Here is a 21,473-nt window from a genome sequence, read left to right on the forward strand (position 1 = left end):
AGAGAGCACTTCGATGTTTGTATAACTTGATCTTTATCTATTTGGCAGTACTTGTAATTGATACTAGAATTAAGTACACAGTCCTTAGAAGGATCAAAAAAACTTGCCATCTATATACCAAATAAACAAGTTTGCCATTCCTGCTTCCTCCCCTTATGTTACTATTCACATGATCCAACAATGAAAAAATAAACTTTTTTAAAATTCACACACTTATATAGAGTATCTATACACATCATTAAAATTATTTTCTGTTTATCACCTAGGTATGTTCATAAACTCTGTTTTCGAGTTGTTCATTGGTCTTGTCAACAAAAACAATCACATGCAATGTGAGTAGTAATGTAAACCACATAATCTGATAAACAATTAAGAAAGGAAATAAAGCATATAATATTGTAATATCACCACAAGAAGTAATTGCCCCTTCACAAACAAACTGATACATACTACAATTATGGCATTTAAATATGCCAATTTAGTTGCTATTCTTTACTTTATTAGAATTGTCCTTTTCAAAAATGTTTTTGATGTTTAAACCCATTGGCATTTCCAGTAATAATTTTCTAATTGTCTCTGACTATACTTTTGATAACTACACTATCTAAACTATAGTGTAAATACATGGTCAAATCAAAATCGTTATCAGATTCATTGTTTTCCTTCCAGTTCATTAAAATGTCCTTTCACTTTTCACTTATTCTTGTATTAATGCTTCTTTGTACCCTCTCACCAAAAATTGTTACTCCAAAATTTTCATCTGTTGCTTTAATCTAATTTTGATCTAAAGTTAGTTCATTATTTGTGTGGAATATATTAATAACAGTACTCATTTTTGTACATAAAGGGTGCATACTGCCAAAATGGAATAACACATTTGTGTCACTGTTTTTGCAATTAAAAGTAATGAGTAAACCCTTACTGACCTGATTCTTAGAAATATTCATGTCCAAAAAATTAATGCTTTCCTGCTTCATTTTAGATATAAATTCTAAAAAATCTATAGTGGAAATTATATATTGCATGAAAGCTTCAAATCCTTCTCTCTCATTTTTTTAAATTAAAAAAAAAAGTCATGAATAAAATGACAATAACATTGAACTTATTTAAACAAACTATTTTTGATGCTTCCCAATGAGTTATTTCTAAGTTAATGAAATTGGCTACCATTGCCGCCCCTCAAACCTGTTGAAAATGTTGTTACCTAAAAAATATAATTATTTTCTAATACTTGTTCACTACTTTCACCTATAAAATTGATTTCTCTAACTGCAAAACTATTGATAACATACCCATTTTATTCCATTTTCTTGGGGTATGGCTGTATATAAAGATTTAACATCAACAGTGACTAAATACACATCCTACAACATTTCCAGAGGGGTAACTTTCTCTTTAAAATGAATTACGTCCCTCATATAGGACTTGTTGTTAGACATTACCTCTTTCAAAATTCTGTCTAGAAAAGTAGAGAGTGTTCTAATTTAGACCCCTTAGCAAACACTATAGGAAACAAAGGGGAATTCATTTCATCATTGTGAACTTTTGGAATGCCAAAAATAACTCCCAATATTGTAGCTTTAATGTCTAAAACCTTATATCAGTCAGGAGAAATATTTTCTACTAACAAATTATCATGCAAACAATAATTAATAGCTCTATAAACTTTATGAACAAATTCTGTAAGCATTTAATTTTATTTTCATATGCTTCCACATCCACAACAGCCATGGAAATGCTCTTGTCAGCCTTTATAATGTTTATGTTTCAACAAAGAAAACAAAGCATGTGAAGTTGTTAAATCTCGCCGTTTATTCTCACTGATGGGTTTGGAGCTAATCCTCGGCTCCGACACGGCTGATAGCAAGCTCAAGGTTTGCCAGTAACTCAAGACCAAGCCCCTTAACCTACAATGCACTGCTGGAATTACCTCAGATCTAGTTTGCCGCGGCAAGAGTGGTCTCGGTGATCCAGCTAGCTCAGACCATTTTCTGGGAAAAATTAACAGCAAGTCTATAAAAAGTTTTCTTTTTTGTTTAAAAAAGTGTGTGTTAGTATTAGGTCTTTTTATATTTGCTCTATAGTTAAATACTTATAAATAGTTTAAAAATTAGGGCCTTGTTGGCTTCTTTGTTGTGTGGGCCTTTAGCCCTTTTTTTTCTACTATTAATCTTTATAATAAGCTTTTTCAGTGGGCTTCTTAGCCCTATATTTGTATCTATATAATACTGTTATAGATAGTGCCTGGATTGGGCTTAGTTGTTTGTGGATCTTTTCAGTCACTAAGGACTTTACTAATTGACCTTTTTGCAGTTTACTGTTGTTTCTTTTAAAGATGTTGGATGATAAGGAGAAATCCCATCCTAAATTGGGATTCAAAAAATGCCCAGATTGTGGGCAGAAAATGTCTGTCCCTGACAGACACATTCAATGTGTCTACTGTCTGGGGGCTAAATACCTCCAAGACACCTGCAGCATTTGCCACTCCTTTTCTTCAAGAGTCCTCTTGGAGAGAAGGAGGAAACTTATAGACAGGGGATTGCTACAGCAATCTTTTTCTGAAGTTTTGAGTAGCCATGAGGGTACTAGTACATCCTCCAAATCCTCAAAATCCAAGTCTTCAGACAAGGTCTCAAAAAAGGCTAAGATTTCAGAAGGAAGGTCATCGGTTCCACAGTCATCGGAACTGACTGTACCTTTGATTCAGAGCCAGCTCTCGGTATTGGAGCTGGTCTCTAAAGTTCCTTCTTCACCTCTGCTCCAGTTAGCACCTTCGGTGCACTCAGCTAAGTCCTCAGTCAGCCTTTCAGATTTGGACATGGATCGGCTAGTGCAGAAGCTTTTACAGGCACCAGGACTTGCCAAATTGTTGTCAGCCTCGACCAGCTCGTCGGTAAAGAAGACCAAAGAACCGGATTTGTCTACTCCTCCTCCGAGCCGTACTGGACTCTCGGAGCTGAAGGAAATTGAACCGATGGTGGTCGAACCCTTGGAGCCGATACCCACACCGGTGTTATTGGCTCCATCTACTCGGATGTTCTCGGCGCTGACCGAGGGCTCTAGGAACTGACACTCTCCCGTCGGGTCCGGGGAGGATAGTCGAACCGACTTGTCAGTGCCGACTCTTCCTCTCGGTGCTTCGGCTAGGATGAGCTCGGCTCCTACCTCGGGCTCAGAGCCCAGGGTTTCGGTGCGGGAGGATCGGATGGTACTCTCGGGTCCGTCCACTCCTTCTCATCAGAGCTATGGTGCCTTTGATGCTATGAGGAGAGTTTTGTCTCCAAAGACAACGTCGGCATTGGTTCAGCGTTCCCTCTCCCCTCAAGCTCCTGTGTCTGCTCCTTCATCTACTGGTCCCTCTCAGCATAGAGACCCCGAGCCTCAAGTACCCCCACAGGGCATCTCCTGCTCTTCTGAGACCTCCCCAGATCCCCCCACTGAGGAGGTGCCCAGGAAGAAGACTGTGCAAGAGGAGCCACTTAGACTCCCCACAGGAGTCTTTGACATCTGACACGGACTTAGATCAGTCAACAGGGTCCCCTCGATCCCCCTCTGAGAATATCTTCTTTGCAGAGATACTAGAGATCCTTAGTCAGAGGGGCAATTAGCAGTCCAAGACCCCTACTGAGGATGAGTCCATGCTCTTGAAGGCTTTTGGGTCTCAACCTTCCACTTCTTGGGTGTCTCCGCCTTACGACGAGCTCATGGAACTGATCTCTTGTAAGGCGTGGGAGTCGCTGGAGGCCATGGAACCTGTCCCTCGTAGACCCAATAAATTCATATCTGCCCCAGTGGACAAGCCATTTTTGACAAAGGGAGTGCCTGTTGATGCCATGGTAGTAGCTTCAGCCACCAAAAAGGAAGTATCTGAGACATCCTCTTCTATCCGTCCCCCTAACAGAGATTCTAGGGTTATGGATAGATATGGGAAGAGCATGTTTAGTTCAGCGACTTTTTCTCTGCGATCACTGAACTACTTAACCCATTTTACAAGACTACAGAAAGACCTCCTGAAAGAGCTAGGAGATACTCTCCAAGGTACAGTAGCTGTAGGAGTGGCTGACAAAGTCAATGCCCAGCTCGCTACCCTAAACTCAGTGGTAAACATGTCCATGCATCTCATATCCTATGCAGCTGATGGTTCGAGTAGAGCTGCTAGTTCGGGCATTGCTCTTCGAAGACAAGCCTGGATGCATCTCTGTTCCTTTGCGGAACCCTTTAAGTCTTCCTTTATTAATACCCCATTCAATGGCTCATCACTGTTTGGGCCCAAAGTAAAGGAAACTTTAACCAGGTGCGAGCAGGAAGGCAAGACCTTATCTGCCATTGGAGTCTGTTTTTTGACCCCTATTTGGCCCTACCCCAAGGGCCCTAGGGGAGGGAAAATGTGGTTCCGAAAAGCTCAGGCAGCCTTTCAGGACACACATGGAAAAACCCTCTCTAGAGGCAGAGGAGGGGGTTATGATGGAAGACACCACCCCCATGGCAGAGGGGGTCCGCAACAACAGGGTGACAGGGGTCAGTTCTCTGGTCAGTCCTACCAGCACCCCGGAAAGGGGGCCTGACTGTTCAGCTCTGGAGGCAGTCGGGAGTCGCTTGTCTTTGTACCCAGAAGCCTGGCTAAACATAACATCGGATACTTGGGTACAAAGCATCATTTCCAGAGGATATTTCATACCGTTCTTTTCCCATCCCATTCCTATAAAGAGAATCCCAGATGTTCCACCCAATCTCAGGGAACAAGCAATCGTAGAGGTCTGCAGATTGCTAGAAAAAAGAGTAATCCAACCAGTCCCAGCAGACCAAGTCAGATTCGGAACTTACTCAAGATTCTTTTTGGTACCAAAGAAAACAGGGGACTGGAGACCTATCTTGGACCTCAGCAGACTCAACCAGTTCATAAAGAAAGAGAAGTTCTGAATGGTCACGCTTCAGTCCATTCTTCCCTTCTTAGGGAAAGGCGATTGGATGTGCTCTATAGATCTCAAGAATGCGTACTATCACATAAAGATGAACAGAAGCTCCAGAGATCATCTGTGCTTCCAGCTGGGAGCCAATCATTACCAGTTTCGATCCCTGCCCTTTGGTCTCACTACAGCCCCCAGAGTATTCACCAAATGTATGGCAGTGGTCACGGTTCACCTGAGACGTCTAGGATTCCAGGTGTTTCCATACCTAGACGATTGGCTCCTCACCGCTACCACCAGGCATCAATTGACTCAGGCAACACAGTACACTCTGACATGCTGCCATCAATTAGGCATTACAATCAACTATGAAAAGTCTGCCTTATCCCCATCGCAGCATAACGTTTTTATAGGAGCAGAGTTAGACACCAACTACCACTCTACGTCTCCCTATCGAAAGAGTCTCTCTTCTCCACTAAAACATCAACTCACTGGTGTCAAAGAACAAAGCTACAGCAGCAGAGGTATTGAAGGTACTAGGTTTGATGGCGGCAGCAATCCTGGCTATACCACTCGCAAGGATGCATATGCGAATTCTTCAATGGCTCCTCTTCGCTCAGTGGTCTTACCAGAAACTACCGATGCATCACATGATTCATACCACAGATTCTTGCAGGAGAGACCTTCGGTGGTGGTTGACGTCTCTTCATGTCACAATCGGAAGACCCTTTGCCCCCCCCCCAGTAGCCACTGTGACCATGGACGCTTCCCTGATAGGGTGGGGGGGGGGCATTTTCAGGGAAAGACTGCCCAAGGCACATGGACAGATTAAGAATCACATCTACACATCAATGTTCTAGAGTTGAGAGCGGTACTTTACTTTCAGGACTCTCTCCCTCTAGGGACTATTGCAATTCAGACCGACAACATGTCAGTAGTCTGGTACTTGAACAAGCAGGGCAGAACCAAGTCTTACCCCCTTTGTCAAGAAGCCCTCAGGGTCTGGCAATGGGCTGTGTCATCCCAGCATTTTCTGTTAGCAACACACATCCCAGGGAAATCCAACATGATAGCGGACAAGCTAAGTAGGGCAATATTACTCCCTCATGAGTGGTCTCTCAAACAACAAGTTGCGGAGTTGATTTTCCGCAAATGGGGCCAGCCTTGCTGTGACCATTTTGCCAGCCACATCAATTCAAAATGCAGAAGCTACTTTGCCCTAATATCACCTCCCGGTCATCCCCCGAGAGATGCACTTTTACACGATTGGCCCCCGGGTCTTCTTTATGCATTTCCATCCTTCCCATTAATACCCAGATTTTTAACAGAAAGCAAAATCACTGGGAAGGACTGTTATACTCATAGCCCCCTACTGGCCTCGACAAATTTGGTTTCCGTTTCTCCACCATCATTTGTTGGAAGATCCATGGATCCTGGACCCAGTTCCAGACCTTCTGACTCACCCGTCATGGGATCTTGATCCTTCACTGCAGCCCCTGAGACTGACTGCTTGGCTAATCCACTTCCCCTAATTGCCAGGCTTCATTCAATTTCAGAAGATACAAGACAGATTCTCTTGTCTTCTCACAAGCCATCAACCAGGAAATTATATGGCAGTAAATGGAAAAGGTTCTCAATTTGGGCCAGTGCACAGAACATTGACCCTTTCCGAGCTTCGCTATCTTCGATTTTGGAATTTTTGACAAAAATATTTTAAGGAAGGGGCAGCAGCTGCTACAGTTCGAGTTCAGTTAGCTGCTATCTCTAATTTTCACCTTGGTCTTGGTGGCTCAAATATTATGAGCCATAAATTATCTAAAACCTTCCTTAAAAGCGTTCTTCATATGAGACCTCCAATCAAAACTCCCCTTTCTCCCTGGAATTTAAACCTTATGCTGTCTCAAATGATTCTTCCTCCTTTTGAACCAGCATCTTCTTGTGATCTAATATTTTTATCTTGGAAAACAATATTTCTTGTAGCCATTACGTCTGCCCGCAGAGTGTCAGAACTTCAAGCATTATCTATCAGACCACCCTACATGATTTTCAATGCTGATAGATTATATCTCAGAACAAACCCCTCATTTTTACCTAAAGTCTATTCTGAGTCAAATATCAATCAGGTCATTGAACTGCAAGTCTTTTTCCCCAACCACTCTAGCAAATTGGAATATATGCTGCACAAACTTGATGTTCACAGACAGCTCAGATTTTATCTTGACAAAACTAAGTATATTAGGAAATCAGACCAACTTTTTGTATCCTTCTCAGAAGCAAGAAAAGGCAATCCAGTGGCTAAAACAACCTTATCTAAATGGTTATCTGATTGTATATCCTTTGTTTATGAAAATACGAGCATGCCTTTAATGCACAAACCAAAAGCTCATTCTACCAGAGCTGTCTCTACCTCTTCTGCTTTTCAAGCTAAATTGACCCTTGACAATATTTGCGCTGCAGCCACTTGGTCTAAGCCTCATACCTTTATCACGCATTACAAAGTAGATAAGGATTCAAGGGACAGGTCTTCCTTTGGTTCTACGGTACTGAAGAACATACTCCCATGAGCCACCCAGGTTTGAGGGTGCCAGGGATGCAACCCATCAGTGAAAATAAATGGCGAGTTTTAACAACTTCACATACAGAAGTTATGTACTTACCATAACATTCCATGTGAGTTGTTTATCTCGCCTTTATTCTCACGTCCCTCCCTCCTTCCCCCTCCTGGCTGACTGTAGACTTAGAGGCTAGTACCATCCTGGTTATTCAATATTTCTTCTTTCTCTTTGGGAAGAGTTCTTTGTAGATATATATGGGGGTATTTATATGTTTGTATATATGTATATATATATATGCATATACTGTTATTCGCAGCAAACAAGAGCTGCGGTAATCCCAGCAGTGCATTGTGGGTTAAGGGGCTTGGTCTCGAGCTACTGGCAAACCTTGAGCTTGCTATCGGCCAGTTCAGAGCCGAGGATTGGCTCCAAACCTATCAGTGAGAATAAAGGTGAGATAAACAATTCACATGGAACGTTATGGTAAGTACATAACTTCTATTTTCCTTTCATCAACAGACACATTATAAACCTTGTTGCATTTTTTTTATAATTCAAGTGTTTTCTATCCTGTTCCAAATTGTTTTAAAAAAACTGTAAAACAGAATGAAGGGGAGAGTTATAGAGACTAGGACTTTAAGTTAATCAGCTTTCTAAGTGAATAATGTCAGTAACCTTAAGAGTGTCTGTGATTTGGAGCCTTTATCCCAGTCTGTTTTGGTTTTGTCACTGATTTTAGCAAAAAGAAGTTGAACGCTAAGTATGTCTTGCTTTTCATTTTTAGTAAAAAACTGACCTCATGCCTCTCAACCATCCAGATCTTTAGAGAATATACAGATATTTTGCCTCATTTGTCATCTATTCCTCATACAGTGCATAGTTATCTGGTAAATCATTGAGGATTAAATAATGACACACATTTGAATTTCAGACTTCACATCCTTTAGAAAATGCAAGCTAATATAAACATTTAATTTTAGAAGAGCATTATTTAAAAGCTGTCCTTGATTTTGGACCTTTTGCCCCCTACCCATTATTTATAGCTTTGCCTGGAATTGTTATACTAAGAGGTTCAGAAAACTTACTACTACCTCTATCTGGATCTCCCATGTAGTCTGTCATGGTCAGCATTAAGATCTTGAATTATTTTCTTGTTTATACTTGTAGAAAGCCTTTAAATAACACTCAGAATTGTCTCCAATGTTTCCTTTTAGACTCCATGAGACCACACAAACCTATTTCCTAAGTCAAATGTGCCCCCCAATAGACATAACACATCACTAGATGTCCTTTCTGATTTTGGAAATAAACTATGTGTCAGAAGTAAAAAAAGTTAGGTAATAGAATTTGAAGGGATAATAAAAGAATTTACCCAGAGGTTTATATATTTGTGGCAGTTAGATTTTTAAGAATATGATGTGTTGACCCCTACAGATAGAATTTAGTGGCAAACAATCCATGTTTATAGCTACATATACTTTCACACACACACACACACATATATATATATATATATATATATATATATATATATATAGTACACATTTGTTTTTATTTTTTTTTCTTAATAACAGCAATAACTATATATAATAAGTATTTAAATACAATAGTGGCTAATTCAGCAAACCTGTCAAAATTAGTATTAGATTTACTTTTTTCCTTGATATTGCTAATGATTACATACAAGTGTAACTTTCGGTGATTTTTATACATGCAGATATTGATGCATTCAATAAAATCAAAATTTCAAATAATATAAATGTGTCCGTCCACAATACTTTGAAGAATAACTGTACATATTCCCAAAACTGAAGATATTTTCACACTTTAAAAATGTGATATCAAATTGCTAGCACATTTCAAGCATTTAACCTTGTTAGTTTTAAATATCTTTAGTTATATTTTTAAATATTTATATGGTGTAATAAACATTCTTTGAAGATATTTCCAGGTAAAGATTTTCTGTAATAAAACTAAATGTTGTATTGATAAGAGATTTTCAGTATCATTATTGTTAACATTTCCAAAGTTAGGATTGTTAATAAAGTTCCAACATTTATTATTAAATGTGATATTTAATTCAAGAATCAACTTATATAATTTAGACATAAAATGTATTGTGTCATTAGTATTATTTCTTATCAGTAATATATATTTTAAAAGTTTTGGATAAGCCTCTTTTTCAGACAATGACATTAATTCATTTTTTTTTCTACAAACTTTGTTTTTATATTTATAACTGTTATTAAACTGTCTTTATTCTACATTTGTAGGCTAACTCATCATCTGATAATGTATTTATTCCATTAAAAAATATAGTAAGAGATTCTGTTTTAATTTTAACTATATATATTACCACCTATAAAACCTTTTGTATTTGCTATAGGAAAAAAGTAAATGACTCTATTTTAATTATGGAGTTTTTGAGCATAATACTTTTAAAACATTCAATCATCATAAGTGTTATCATCCTGAGTAGAACGGTTTTAAACACTGAAGCCATCGCATAGTTTTCAAAATTAGGAAACCCATTATAATCTTTATCACATGATCTGATATGATTTATAAAAGCAGTTCTTGGTTTTGAGGGATACTGTACAAAGTTTAATAATATTTTATTTAATATTTTAATAACCTTATCAGGGAAACCACAGGACTCTGATGTTTTGAAAAGAAAAGTCCAGTCATCTGAGTTGAATGCTTTTTCTATATCTAAACATATACCTATTTTATACTCAGCTTAATATGGTCAATAATGGAAATAACCCATTTAATATTATTTTCCATTTTCCTGTTCTTAATGAAACCAGTTTAATAATTATGCATCAGATACATTACTGTTTCCTTCATTTGTAATTATTGATATAAAACATTGTAATCTGTGTTTAATAATGAAATCAGTCTATATGAAGGAAAAATGAATATCTGTCAATAATATAGTAAAGGAATCAATTTCACACATAGTTGTTGTTGAGATATGTATAATAATATCCTTAATTTATAATGCTCAGTATTGTAGACATGTATGTGGTGGTTGCATGAGAGTGTGTCACAATTTCTTTTCTTCTATGTCGGGAGATGGTACAGTTTTGGTATCCTATAACTAGGATTTCTTATTACTGGGCTGACCTTACATTCTTGAACTGGTAACAATGGCCTTACTGTTCGAATATGTCTGAGAGAGAGAGCAAAATAATTTATTGGCAGAATATGTTGTGTTTTTGCTCATAGTTGTTGTTGACAGTTGATTAAAACTTAGTTAAAATGTAATCAAAAACAGATACCAGAAGTTATGAAACATTAATACTACATATTGATTATTCTATTTTGATTTTAATTTAGGAGACGTGATGAAGGGCTGTTAAGCTTCACGGACCACCTGCCAGTAAACCAGATTGTGGTTGGCGACACTAACCGTCCCAGTTCAGAAGCTCAGTTTTTACTAGGACCTTTACGTTGTAATGGAGATGGTAAGATATGAGTTGCATTTGCCCATCCTTTCTAATTTATTATAATTTTGTTATCTTCAAACGGGAAATGATTTCATGGCTTTAAATATAGAAGAGACCACACAGACATATTTTATTATCTCAACAGTTACTTAGAAAATATATTTAAGTTTGTTATTATGCAGGTGGGGCAGATACTCAGCATTTTGTTTCACAGCTCAACAATAGTTTTGTATTTGTGTAGTTTATACATTTGAAACCAGACTCTGTTCCAGCAAGATATTTTTTGTTAAAGCAGTTTTTCTTAGATCTTCTTCTTCTTTCGGCTTTTCCCGGTTAGGGGTCACCACAGTGGATCACCTTGTCCGCTCATGATTGGCAGTGGAGTTTTACAGTGTTCAGTTGCCAGCCTGGTGCCCAACCTTCCACAGAAGGCACACACATGCACACACTCACACCTAGGGCCAATTTTAGAGTGTCCAATCCACCTACAGCATGTCTTTGGGATGTGGGAGGAAACCGGAGCACCCGGAGGAAACCCACGTGATCACAGGGAGGACATGCAGACTCTGCACAGAAGGCACCCCAGCCAAGGATCTAACCAGAGAACCTCTTGCTGTGAGGTGGCAATGCTAACCACTGCACCACCATGGCCGCCCAAAGCTGTTTTTTCTTGGATAATGCATAAAAAGTTAACTTAACCACAATGATATTTAAATTGCTGTATAAGCAGGCAAATTCACAAACATACCATACACTGCTTTAAATGAGTTTTGAGGAATTTGTAATGTCTATGGCTGTGACATTAATGTGATTCGCAAGGCAGAACTGCTGAAATGTTACACTGTGCACCCATATCCAGAACACATACATGCATCCATACCTGGATAAAAAACATGCTTAGTGTACACAAATTGCAGTTCATGACAAGTCAGTGAAACCACACATTGGGCTACTGTAACACTTTGCATATTTGCATATCTTCAGCCTTTTATAGGACTTCATCCAGCAATGTTTCATTGTGATACATGTTATGATAATGTTACATTGATCAGTTACATCCTGCATGGAGACAGTCCAGGACAGGTGGACAGCACAGACAATAAGTGCTGCTGACCTCTGTAACTTCTGCAAAGGGCATTGAACCTGTCAGCTTAATCTACCACTGTGTTTGTACTGTGCGAAGGTATTTGATGACATGGAGTGATGTACAATTAGAACTGTTGCCCCAGTCCACTTCTGATGAAAGGCCAAAAGCACATTCAATAACAAATAGTGGTCTTCATGAAGGGTGGAGTAGCATACAAATTCTTATCTATTGAAAGAGCCAAGGCAGGCACATATCAATGTGCTGTGTGTCTGTCTGAAGAGTGGTTACATCCTGGGCAAATATGTGTCTACATTGAAATTTACAGAGTCCAGTATGCCATTCCATAAGATTCCTGACATTCCAGAGCTATGTCCATAGCAGTTGTCTACAGTGCAGATAGAGCTATGTATTTTGATAGTGCTATGACTGCTATGGACAAGTGGTATGGTACAAGGAAATGACAGCCACCACAGAGTATTCCATACTTAGCAATCATGGCAGGAGTGATTTACAGATGTTTCAATCTCTTTGCCAATGAGTGGAAAATGATTAATTTGTGTAATACATAAATGAAGAGTCCTGTTGTTGTTCCTATTGGTGGGAGGCACAACAAGGTTTGGTAATTATGTTGTGTTCCTGTGACTGATATACTGTCTAACACGGTTTACTATCAAAATTGTGAATGGCACTACGTCGACTGTCATATACTCGAACATGGAAGGTCATAATTGGTAAAGTCGAAGACAAAATAATCAATCTAGGAATGGTTTTAACATGGGTCGAGGTAGGGGAGATGTTTGTAGTTCGGAATAATACTGAACACCTACCTCGACCCATGTTAAACCATTCCTAGATTGATTATTTTGTCTTCGACATTACCGATTATGACCTTCCATGTTCGAGTATATGACAGTCGACGTAGTGCCGTTCGCAATTTTGATAGTAAACCGTCTAACACAGGCTGCAATGCAACTCTGTATCTATATTTATTTTTGTTCAACAGTCAATATTTTTACTGATGTTGTTGTTCAGTTATCTTCAGGTGGCCACATCCAGGTCCAACAGGGACGCAGGTTTTCTTTTAGCTGTGAATTGTCCATAAATGTCACCTCACCTGCACAGTGTTATTTGCAGGTCCCATGTTTGTGAATCACTAAAGATGGTGAGGGATTTCTTCTGCATGCTTACAGTTTACCTGGATCATTACAGGTTTGTGGTAGCATATAGAGATATTCCCTAGATTTATCAGATGTTTTTGAAATGTGTACATTACATTATATGACATGACATTCACTTGATGGCAGAAGGAACAATAATCTGCCCTTTAAGTGTGAAAATATTCTATTGCCCCTCCATGCCGAATTTTCCCTCTTAACTTTTTTCACCTGTCCCAAGCTCTCTGGAATGGTGGATTCCCTTCTCCAGTAATCCTTCAAGCATTAATCCAATGCTCTTCTGTAAATAGCACTTTCAGAGATAAGTAGTTTGTCCCTACAGACTTCTGCTTGTGCCCCCTCCTCCCCCATTGTCCAGCCTATTCAGAATGACCTCTTCACATCTCCCTAACATGTTCTTGTACTTCTTGTACACCAGTATCATTCCTTCAGTATACATTCTGGTCTCAAGTGTGAAAAGTTCTAGCTTCTTCATCTTCTGGTACCATTCCTACCCTTTTATCCTCTCGATCTTTCCAGTAGCTGTCTTGTGAATTCTTTCCAGCAGCCTCATGCACTTTTACTAATATGGTCTCAAGAAGTGCTTTTCAAACTCATGCTGTGGTTTATCCAGTGTCTTGTAGAATGGAAATTTTGCATCTTTGCTTGTAGAATCTGTTCCCCTGATTATTCACCCCACCACTATATTAGCTGCAAATGCCACATAGTCCGAGTGACCAATATTCTCAGATCCTTTCCTTGTTATGTTATCATCAGCTCCACTCCCCACCTCCAGCTATCTCTTTACACCAGTTACTATGAGTCAGCTGCAAACAGAACTTGGCATTTCTTTGTACTGAACTCAGGCTATAACCTTTCTGCTTGCTTATTCAGACTTCCCAGAGACTGCAGTAGAATATTTCCCCATTCTCCAGTGATACATTCACCTTTCTGTCTTTGTGTCATCAAGAAAGAAGCTGAGCTTGGTTTCTGATTTCCCTATGTCAGAAGGGCAAATCTGCAGATTTTGTTTTTAGCGGTCTGTAGTCTCTTTTTGTTGTAGGAGGAATGGAAGGTAAGGAGACGTAGGCCATAGTGTAGTTTAGGGATAAGAATATTTATAGCCAAAGCCAATCTATCTGTAGGAGAAAGAAAGCTTGAGATTCTGCAGCGTAGTTTCAGTTGGGAAAGGAGTTTATTCACAATGTTATCTGGGTGGGAACCATAAAGACTTAAGTATTTGTATTCAGTGACTGTTGGAGTGATGCTATTTTGGTTGCCAGATGGGTGTTTGTGATGGGAAAAAAATAACATTACATGTTTTATAGCTTATCAACAGTTTATTAGATGAGGCCCATTGGCATAGATTGGAGAAGGACAGCTGTAGCTCAGATTGCAGGTTGAATGGATTTTTATTTATTGACATTTGATTACCGGGGAAGTCTGACTGGGTAGGAGTCCATGTTCATCCCTAGGGAGAAAAGCTTCAGATATATATGGATGCATTATTGTTTTTTAACAGGTGCAAAAACACAACAGACATTATAACATCATAACATTCAGTCACAACATACATTGTAAAGCATGACATTCTGTCACATATTACACATATTTGATACAATATCTTAGAAGAGAAAAACATGACATTCATCAAATCGAACGATTAACAGCATGATATGCAAAAGGGCAGAGAAATAATATATTTGAAGTCTGCTATCTGTTAAGAGGCAGAAAAAGATACAAGATAATAACTGAATTGTTGAGAGTGGTAAGAAGTAATGCGAGAAGGTAGGAATGAGGTAGTGAAGGTAAAGAGACAGAGGGAAAGATATATAGGTAGGAAGGGATGGGAAGAAGAGAGTTAGAGGGATGTAGGAGTGCTTCATCCTGGACTATTACTGGAGCAGATCCATGATTTGGTTAAGTATTCTTTTAGGAGCATTTGAATGAGTACAGGTTTGTTGTAGCTTTGATAGCTAAGGGAAGGGCATTTCATCATTTTGCATATTTCTTAGATACAAGTTATATGACAATGATTTAATAATTAGAGTAATTTTAGACAGTTTATGGAAAAATTAAAGGTAATAATATAATGCAAACAGGAGTTGCACTATGGAGTGAGAGAAAAGCAGGCTTATGGTATATTTAGAGAGAAAGCTGGGGGCAGAGATTGATAGAACTAAGGAAGTGAGTGAAGAAGGGAGAGTAAGGAGGTGTAAGGCATGAATAGGTATTTGTTCAGGTTTAGGGATATAGTTTATCCTGGTACTGAGAAAACAGAGCCAGCTTTTGGCAAGGAAGTCTTTCAGAATGCTTTTAAAGGATGGGAGGGAGGGTACTGACCTGATGGGTAGAGATAAGCTGTTCCAGGCCGTAGCAACATGGTACAAGTGCAGACAATTCCCAGCAGATTTGATACGTTTGGGGACAGACTGGAATTCCTGGTTATTGGATCGTAATGACTGACTAGGAACATAGTTATGTAGAATAGTTTTTAGTGCTGGACAAGCAGATAGATTCTGGATAATTTTATAGGTGTTAAAAAGCCGTGTGTTAGGTTAGTTAATGGGGTAGTTCTAACCACTTTAGGCTTTTTAGTGCTATACAGTGGTGGGTCTTGAAAGGGGTATTTGCTGCAAATTTAGGAACTTTGTAATAGCATTGTTCAAGTTTTGATTTTTGTGATTCCTGAAGGTTAGTGAGGATGGGAGCACTATAAAGAGGTGTGGGGAGGAAGTAAGTAGTGGCAAATGTAGCTTAAGTTGCGTTGGTGAGAAAGGTTTTCTGTCTATAAAGCATCCATAGTTTTTGATGAGTTTTTCTTATGTAATTTTCTGTATGCAAGTCAAAGTTAAAATTATCATCCATTATCATCCCTAATAATTTGCTATGATAAGTGACCTAAATGGCTGTATTATCAAGAGAGGAACCTCATACCCCATGGTTCACCAACCAATGTCAGTTCCTTATGAAAGACAGAGACAAAGCATGGATTAACTGGTAAAAAAATGTCAAAAACTGGAAACTATTCAGCCAGCTACAGAACCAAGTCAAAAAACAAGTTAATAGAGATAAAAAAGTCTTATCACACTCAGCTACAAGATAAAAGCAACCCTAAAAATGCTAGTTCTCTATATCCCCTCTCCTTAGCCCAGATGCAGAAAAGAATCCCAACCCATACCCAGATATTTCCCCTCTTCAAACAGCTACCTATTTCAATGTATACTTAATAGAATGCATAGCCAATTTAACCTCACAGTCACCTGACACAGCCAACTTCCTCTACCTTAGACCGTGCCACATTTCCTTCACAAAACTCACCTGTCTGCAGCCTCTCCAATGCACATGCAGAAAACTCCACCCACTTTACCTTTTAACCAGTTTCTATAACTTTCATAAATAAGTTTTTACATAAACTAAAACCTTGTTCATCCTCAGCCAACATCCTTCCCCTAGAATGGTTAAATCTAGCTGCACATGCAATAGCATATCCAATCAACATTCTTATTAATAGATCAATAACAGAATCCTGTGTCCCTAACTTGTGGAAAATGGCACAATGTACTGTCATAAATAAAGGAGGCAATTCGACTGACATTACAAATTTCTATCCCATAGACATCCTGTTTCCCCTCTCTAAAATCCTTGAAAAATGTATTCATCAATTTCTCCACTATTTCTTACGAAATAAGCTAATCACCAATACACAACATGGATTTTGGCCAGACCACAGCACCTCTACTGCATTACTGTCATTGCAGACACAAGCAATAAAGCTCACAACTCTAATAAACTTGTATCTGCAGTATTTCTAGATCTGTCAGAAGCTTTTGACATGGTCTCTGACAGTAAACTCCTCAATGAATTTTCCACCTTGAGTCTAGCATCTCCATCTATTCAGTGGTTCTCTATCTACCTTGCCAGCAGACAACAAGCTGTACGATGGCAAGCATCTATCTCCACATATCTTCCCATTTCCACAGGAGTCCCACAAGGATCCATCTTTGGCCGTCTAGTGTTCAATATTTTTATCAATAAGCTACATTAATTTTCTTGTGAAGGCACCTTGATTCAATACTCAGATGATTCTACCATCATCTGGTCTTCAAACACCTTAACTCACCTCCAGTAAATCACTAAACAAGGTGTCATCTCCATGGAAACCTGACTTACAATGGCACAACTCCTACTCAACCCCCCCCAAAACCAAACTCCTCCTCTTTACCCCCCAAAGTCATATCCCTAATGAAGCAGCCTTCAAAACCTTTTCAGCAAATGGCACTAAAATCAAGTTAATACACCATACCAAACTGTTAGGAGTCATAATAAATCTTAAATTTGACCTCCACATCCAAAGCAATATCAAGAAACCCCATCAAAAAATTAGGCATGCTATACAGAAACAATCTTTGTTTTGTTCACACACACAAAAATTACTCTAGCCAAAACCTACCTTCTTCCCTCTCTACTCTATGGAGCACCAGTTCTAACCAATTTACAATCATCCATAAAAACAAACTTGAAAGCTGCTACAACAAAATTGACAAGTTTGCTATTAATTCATCCTCCTTTACCCATCACTGCAAAGCTCTGCATACCCTTATTTGGCTGGAACTCCCCCACTACCTGTCCTACATTCAACTTATAACAATACATAAAAAATCATACAAAAACCATTAGCCTGCCCAGTTTCACCCCTTTAATCAATATGTATTTTCCAAATAAAAAAATAATCTCTTGCTCTCCATCCTCCTTCCTTCTATAACCGTAATAATATGAACACCTCTCTAACACATCACTTAATTTCAACTCCCTGTCGCTAATCATGTAATCTCTGATATCTCTAAATATTGATTAGCATTGTCTCAGGTCTCATTTACCACATACTAATCAATGTAACAACTAATGACTATTGAAATTTTCCTCACATATTCTGTTCAACTCATGTTATTGTTTTTCATTGCACTCTACTATGAAACATATGTTCTATGTTCTTTTCATTACAACATTTTTTTCTCACTCTTATCTTTTGTAGTGTAACATGACACTTTGTGATTTAAAATATTTGTACTTGCTGTTTTGTAACATGATACTTTGTGATTGAAAATCTCTGTACTTGATTTTTGAAATATTGTGATTGTGCAGCTTTGTGTGTGTGTGTGTGTGTGTGTGTGTGTATATATATATATATATATATATATATATATATATATATATATATATATATATATATATATATACAAATATAAATACAAGTATATATAAGAATATACCTTTCTTGAGGAAATCAGTATAGTCTATGTCTCCATAGTCAGCCTCATGTTCTGTCCCCAAAGCAATATTGGATAACAGAGGATTTATTTACCTTTTATAAAGCTGAATAGTTTATCTGTGCAAAATCCTGGAATTCTCTTCTGGACCTATGAAGCACACTCCAGTTCAATGCCAGTGTTAACAGGGCCATTTATGCTCCCTTCTGCCATTGTTCCAAACCACAGCCAAAAGCAAATTAGTCCAACAAACACAACTATGGTTGCAACTAGGATAACTGGTTCCTTGGAAAACAAGACAAGCCAAATTTTCACAAACCGCATGCAACGAACCAGCCAACAGCATATGAAGTCACTAATAACAACTCAATGTCAAAGACCAAAAGACTTTATTCAGGTTAGCGCTTGTGAAACACACCACTTCACCATACCATAACACTGTTTAGGTTGGTGCTGTGTTATATATACTACATCACATCATTCACCATATTTCCTCAAGAAAATACATAGACTTGAGAATGAACTGTTTAAAATCAAAAGAATGCAAGCTCTGCTACATTATGGAAGCATGCCTTAAAAATCAAGTCATTCCTAGGGGTTTCAGAATTCTTAAAATGAATAATCAGGTAGAGCGACACCTTGAATTACTTTCCAAATGGCAACAGCTGAACTTAGAGACTAGCTTTAACTATATGCGCCGCCTAATAGAGTTTTCCTAGAAGGAAGAGATAACTCGGCAAAAAATCATTGATGAACAAGAATCCCTGTCTTTAAGATTCCCATGAGAACTTGTTGATGAGAAATTAAGTACAATAGTTGAGTCAGTAACCATGTTTGAGAATAAACTCCTACGACAGAAATGGAATAAGCTGGAAATTGATAAGCATGATTTTAAGGAAGGCCATGTGTTTGTATGGCCAAGTACCCACATAATAGAATGGATGGGACCCATTGATAAAAATACTACCTTAAACATAGAGGTTTCCCAGTCGTTAGAAGCCACTGATTTGCAAGCGAATACTGCTCTGAATGAAACTACCTCTTCTAGTGAAAGACTTGGAGCCAAAAGGAAGACAAACGCTTTCCCAATGCTAGAGGTCGCTGTTACACCAGTTTTAACAAACTCAGTCATCCCTGATAAAGTACAACAGAACAATACCTCAGTGAAGGGACCTAGTGAAAATAATGGTGTTTCGACATATGTCAACATTCTGAAAAGAGTCAGCTTTGGATTTTCGAGTACTTCCCATCAGGATACATTCATCGAGCCAAGGGGAAGGGAGAGCATACTCTTACAGCAGAGGTCACATGAAGAGAAAGATGGCATCAGAATCTCCGAGCAACAGGAAGCTGAAGAAAACATGGAGAGCGAGTGAGAGAAACAATCGTTAGTTTGGAACATTTCATCTAGAATTTTAACTTAAGATGAATTTTGTGTACTTAACAAGGGACTGTTGTTTATACCTATGCAAAATACTGAGGTAACTGATGCCATTTTAGACCTGAGACTGTTTAATAGGAATGTTTTATTGAAATTATTTAAAGGCAATGGATGTGACAATTTTGAGAGTTTTAAGAAACCAAGCATGTTTATTCCTCCAAACCACCCACGGATGGATGTTTTCAATAGTTTATGTGAAAAAAGATATGTCTGAATCCTTGAAACAGAATAATAATTGCAAAAAACATCTTAACTTAACCAAGAGAGAATATGATGCTTTAAAGTTATTGCAGTCTGATGATAGCTTTGTTATCAAACAAGCTGATAAGGGGGATTTAATAGTTATCACGAGCAGTGAATACTATTATCGAGCTATGAATGACATGCTGAATGACACTACCATTTATGAGGCTATAGATTTGGATAGGATGAATAAAATATTGGGAAAGTTGGATGCCGTTTTGTATGAGAGTATGTTGAATAATGAAATTACTTTGGACCTATATAATTATTTTAAGGTCCCCAACCCCCTGACTCCCAGTATACATGCATTACCGAAAGTCCACAAGGACCCTTTATCACCAACCCTTAGACCCATAGTCTCAGGACAAAACTGATCCACTGAACCTATGTCTGTACACACTGAAAAATGTTTGAGACTGGTAGTCACCAAGAACAGTCATATTTTGAGGGACTCTAGACAGTTTCTGAAAGATTTATTTGATCATGTACAACAACATGGGATTAATAAAGCCACTTTAATGGCAACTTTAGATGTACGTTCATTGTTCACCTCGATACCCAATGACATAGGTATAGATTTTTTGAGACACTTTACTGTGTGATAATTTATGAGAATAAGAAAGTTAATATTATATGTCTTTTAATGGAACTAGCATTGACCAACAATGTGATGCTTTTTTACCATAAACTATATTTGCAGAGAGACAGGGTGGCCATGGGCACCCCCACTGCAAACAGTTATACCAACTTGGTCATGACCTCATGGGAGAATGAATATGTCCTTCAAAAGGACAGGTGGTATCGGACTGTATTCTACAGATGCTTTGTGGACGATCTTTTTATGCTATGCAGGGTGACCAAAAAGAGTTGAACTTGTTCCATGAAACCATAAATAATAGCACAACTTTTTTGAAATTTGACTTGAAATATTCACATGATGAAATGGAGTTCCTAGACATTAGGATTTATAGGGACCGAAAGGGATGTTTGTCAATTAACATTTTTAGGAAGGCATGTTATAGGAATGCTATACTTCACAAAGAGAGTATGCATCCTAAATTTATATTCAGAAACATTGTCAAGGGACAATGCTAGAGGTCGCTGAATGCTAGAGAATCTCAAGGTTAACAGCTGATGATGGATAATTCAACAATGAGTTACTTGAATTTAGAGAGATATTAGGGGAGAGAGGATATGTTGACCGCAATACGAACCAGATTTTGAAAGATATCGCAGTCTAGAGGGGAGATACTGGGAGGCCATATTTTTCATCACACAGGAATAGGAATACAGTGGATAGACATTATGAGAGAACGTTTGTACAGCTTCCTAAATACTTTACTAGAGATACCGATACAGTCACC

General features: G+C 38.3%; 1 protein-coding gene across 1 annotated transcript in view; it reads left to right on the plus strand.

The window, feature by feature from the left end:
• Window positions 1-21,473, plus strand: part of CNTNAP1 (contactin associated protein 1) — a 941,217-nt gene that overhangs the window by 630,831 nt on the left and 288,913 nt on the right. Inside the window, exon 15 of the mRNA XM_044054679.1 lies at window positions 10,805-10,932. Coding sequence (XP_043910614.1) covers window positions 10,805-10,932 — 128 coding nt within the window. The remainder of the gene's footprint in view (window positions 1-10,804; window positions 10,933-21,473) is intronic.

This window comes from Protopterus annectens, chromosome 13.part0 (genome assembly GCF_019279795.1).
Source record: "Protopterus annectens isolate FY-2018-M chromosome 13.part0, PAN1.0, whole genome shotgun sequence".
NCBI lineage: Eukaryota > Metazoa > Chordata > Ceratodontiformes > Protopteridae > Protopterus > Protopterus annectens.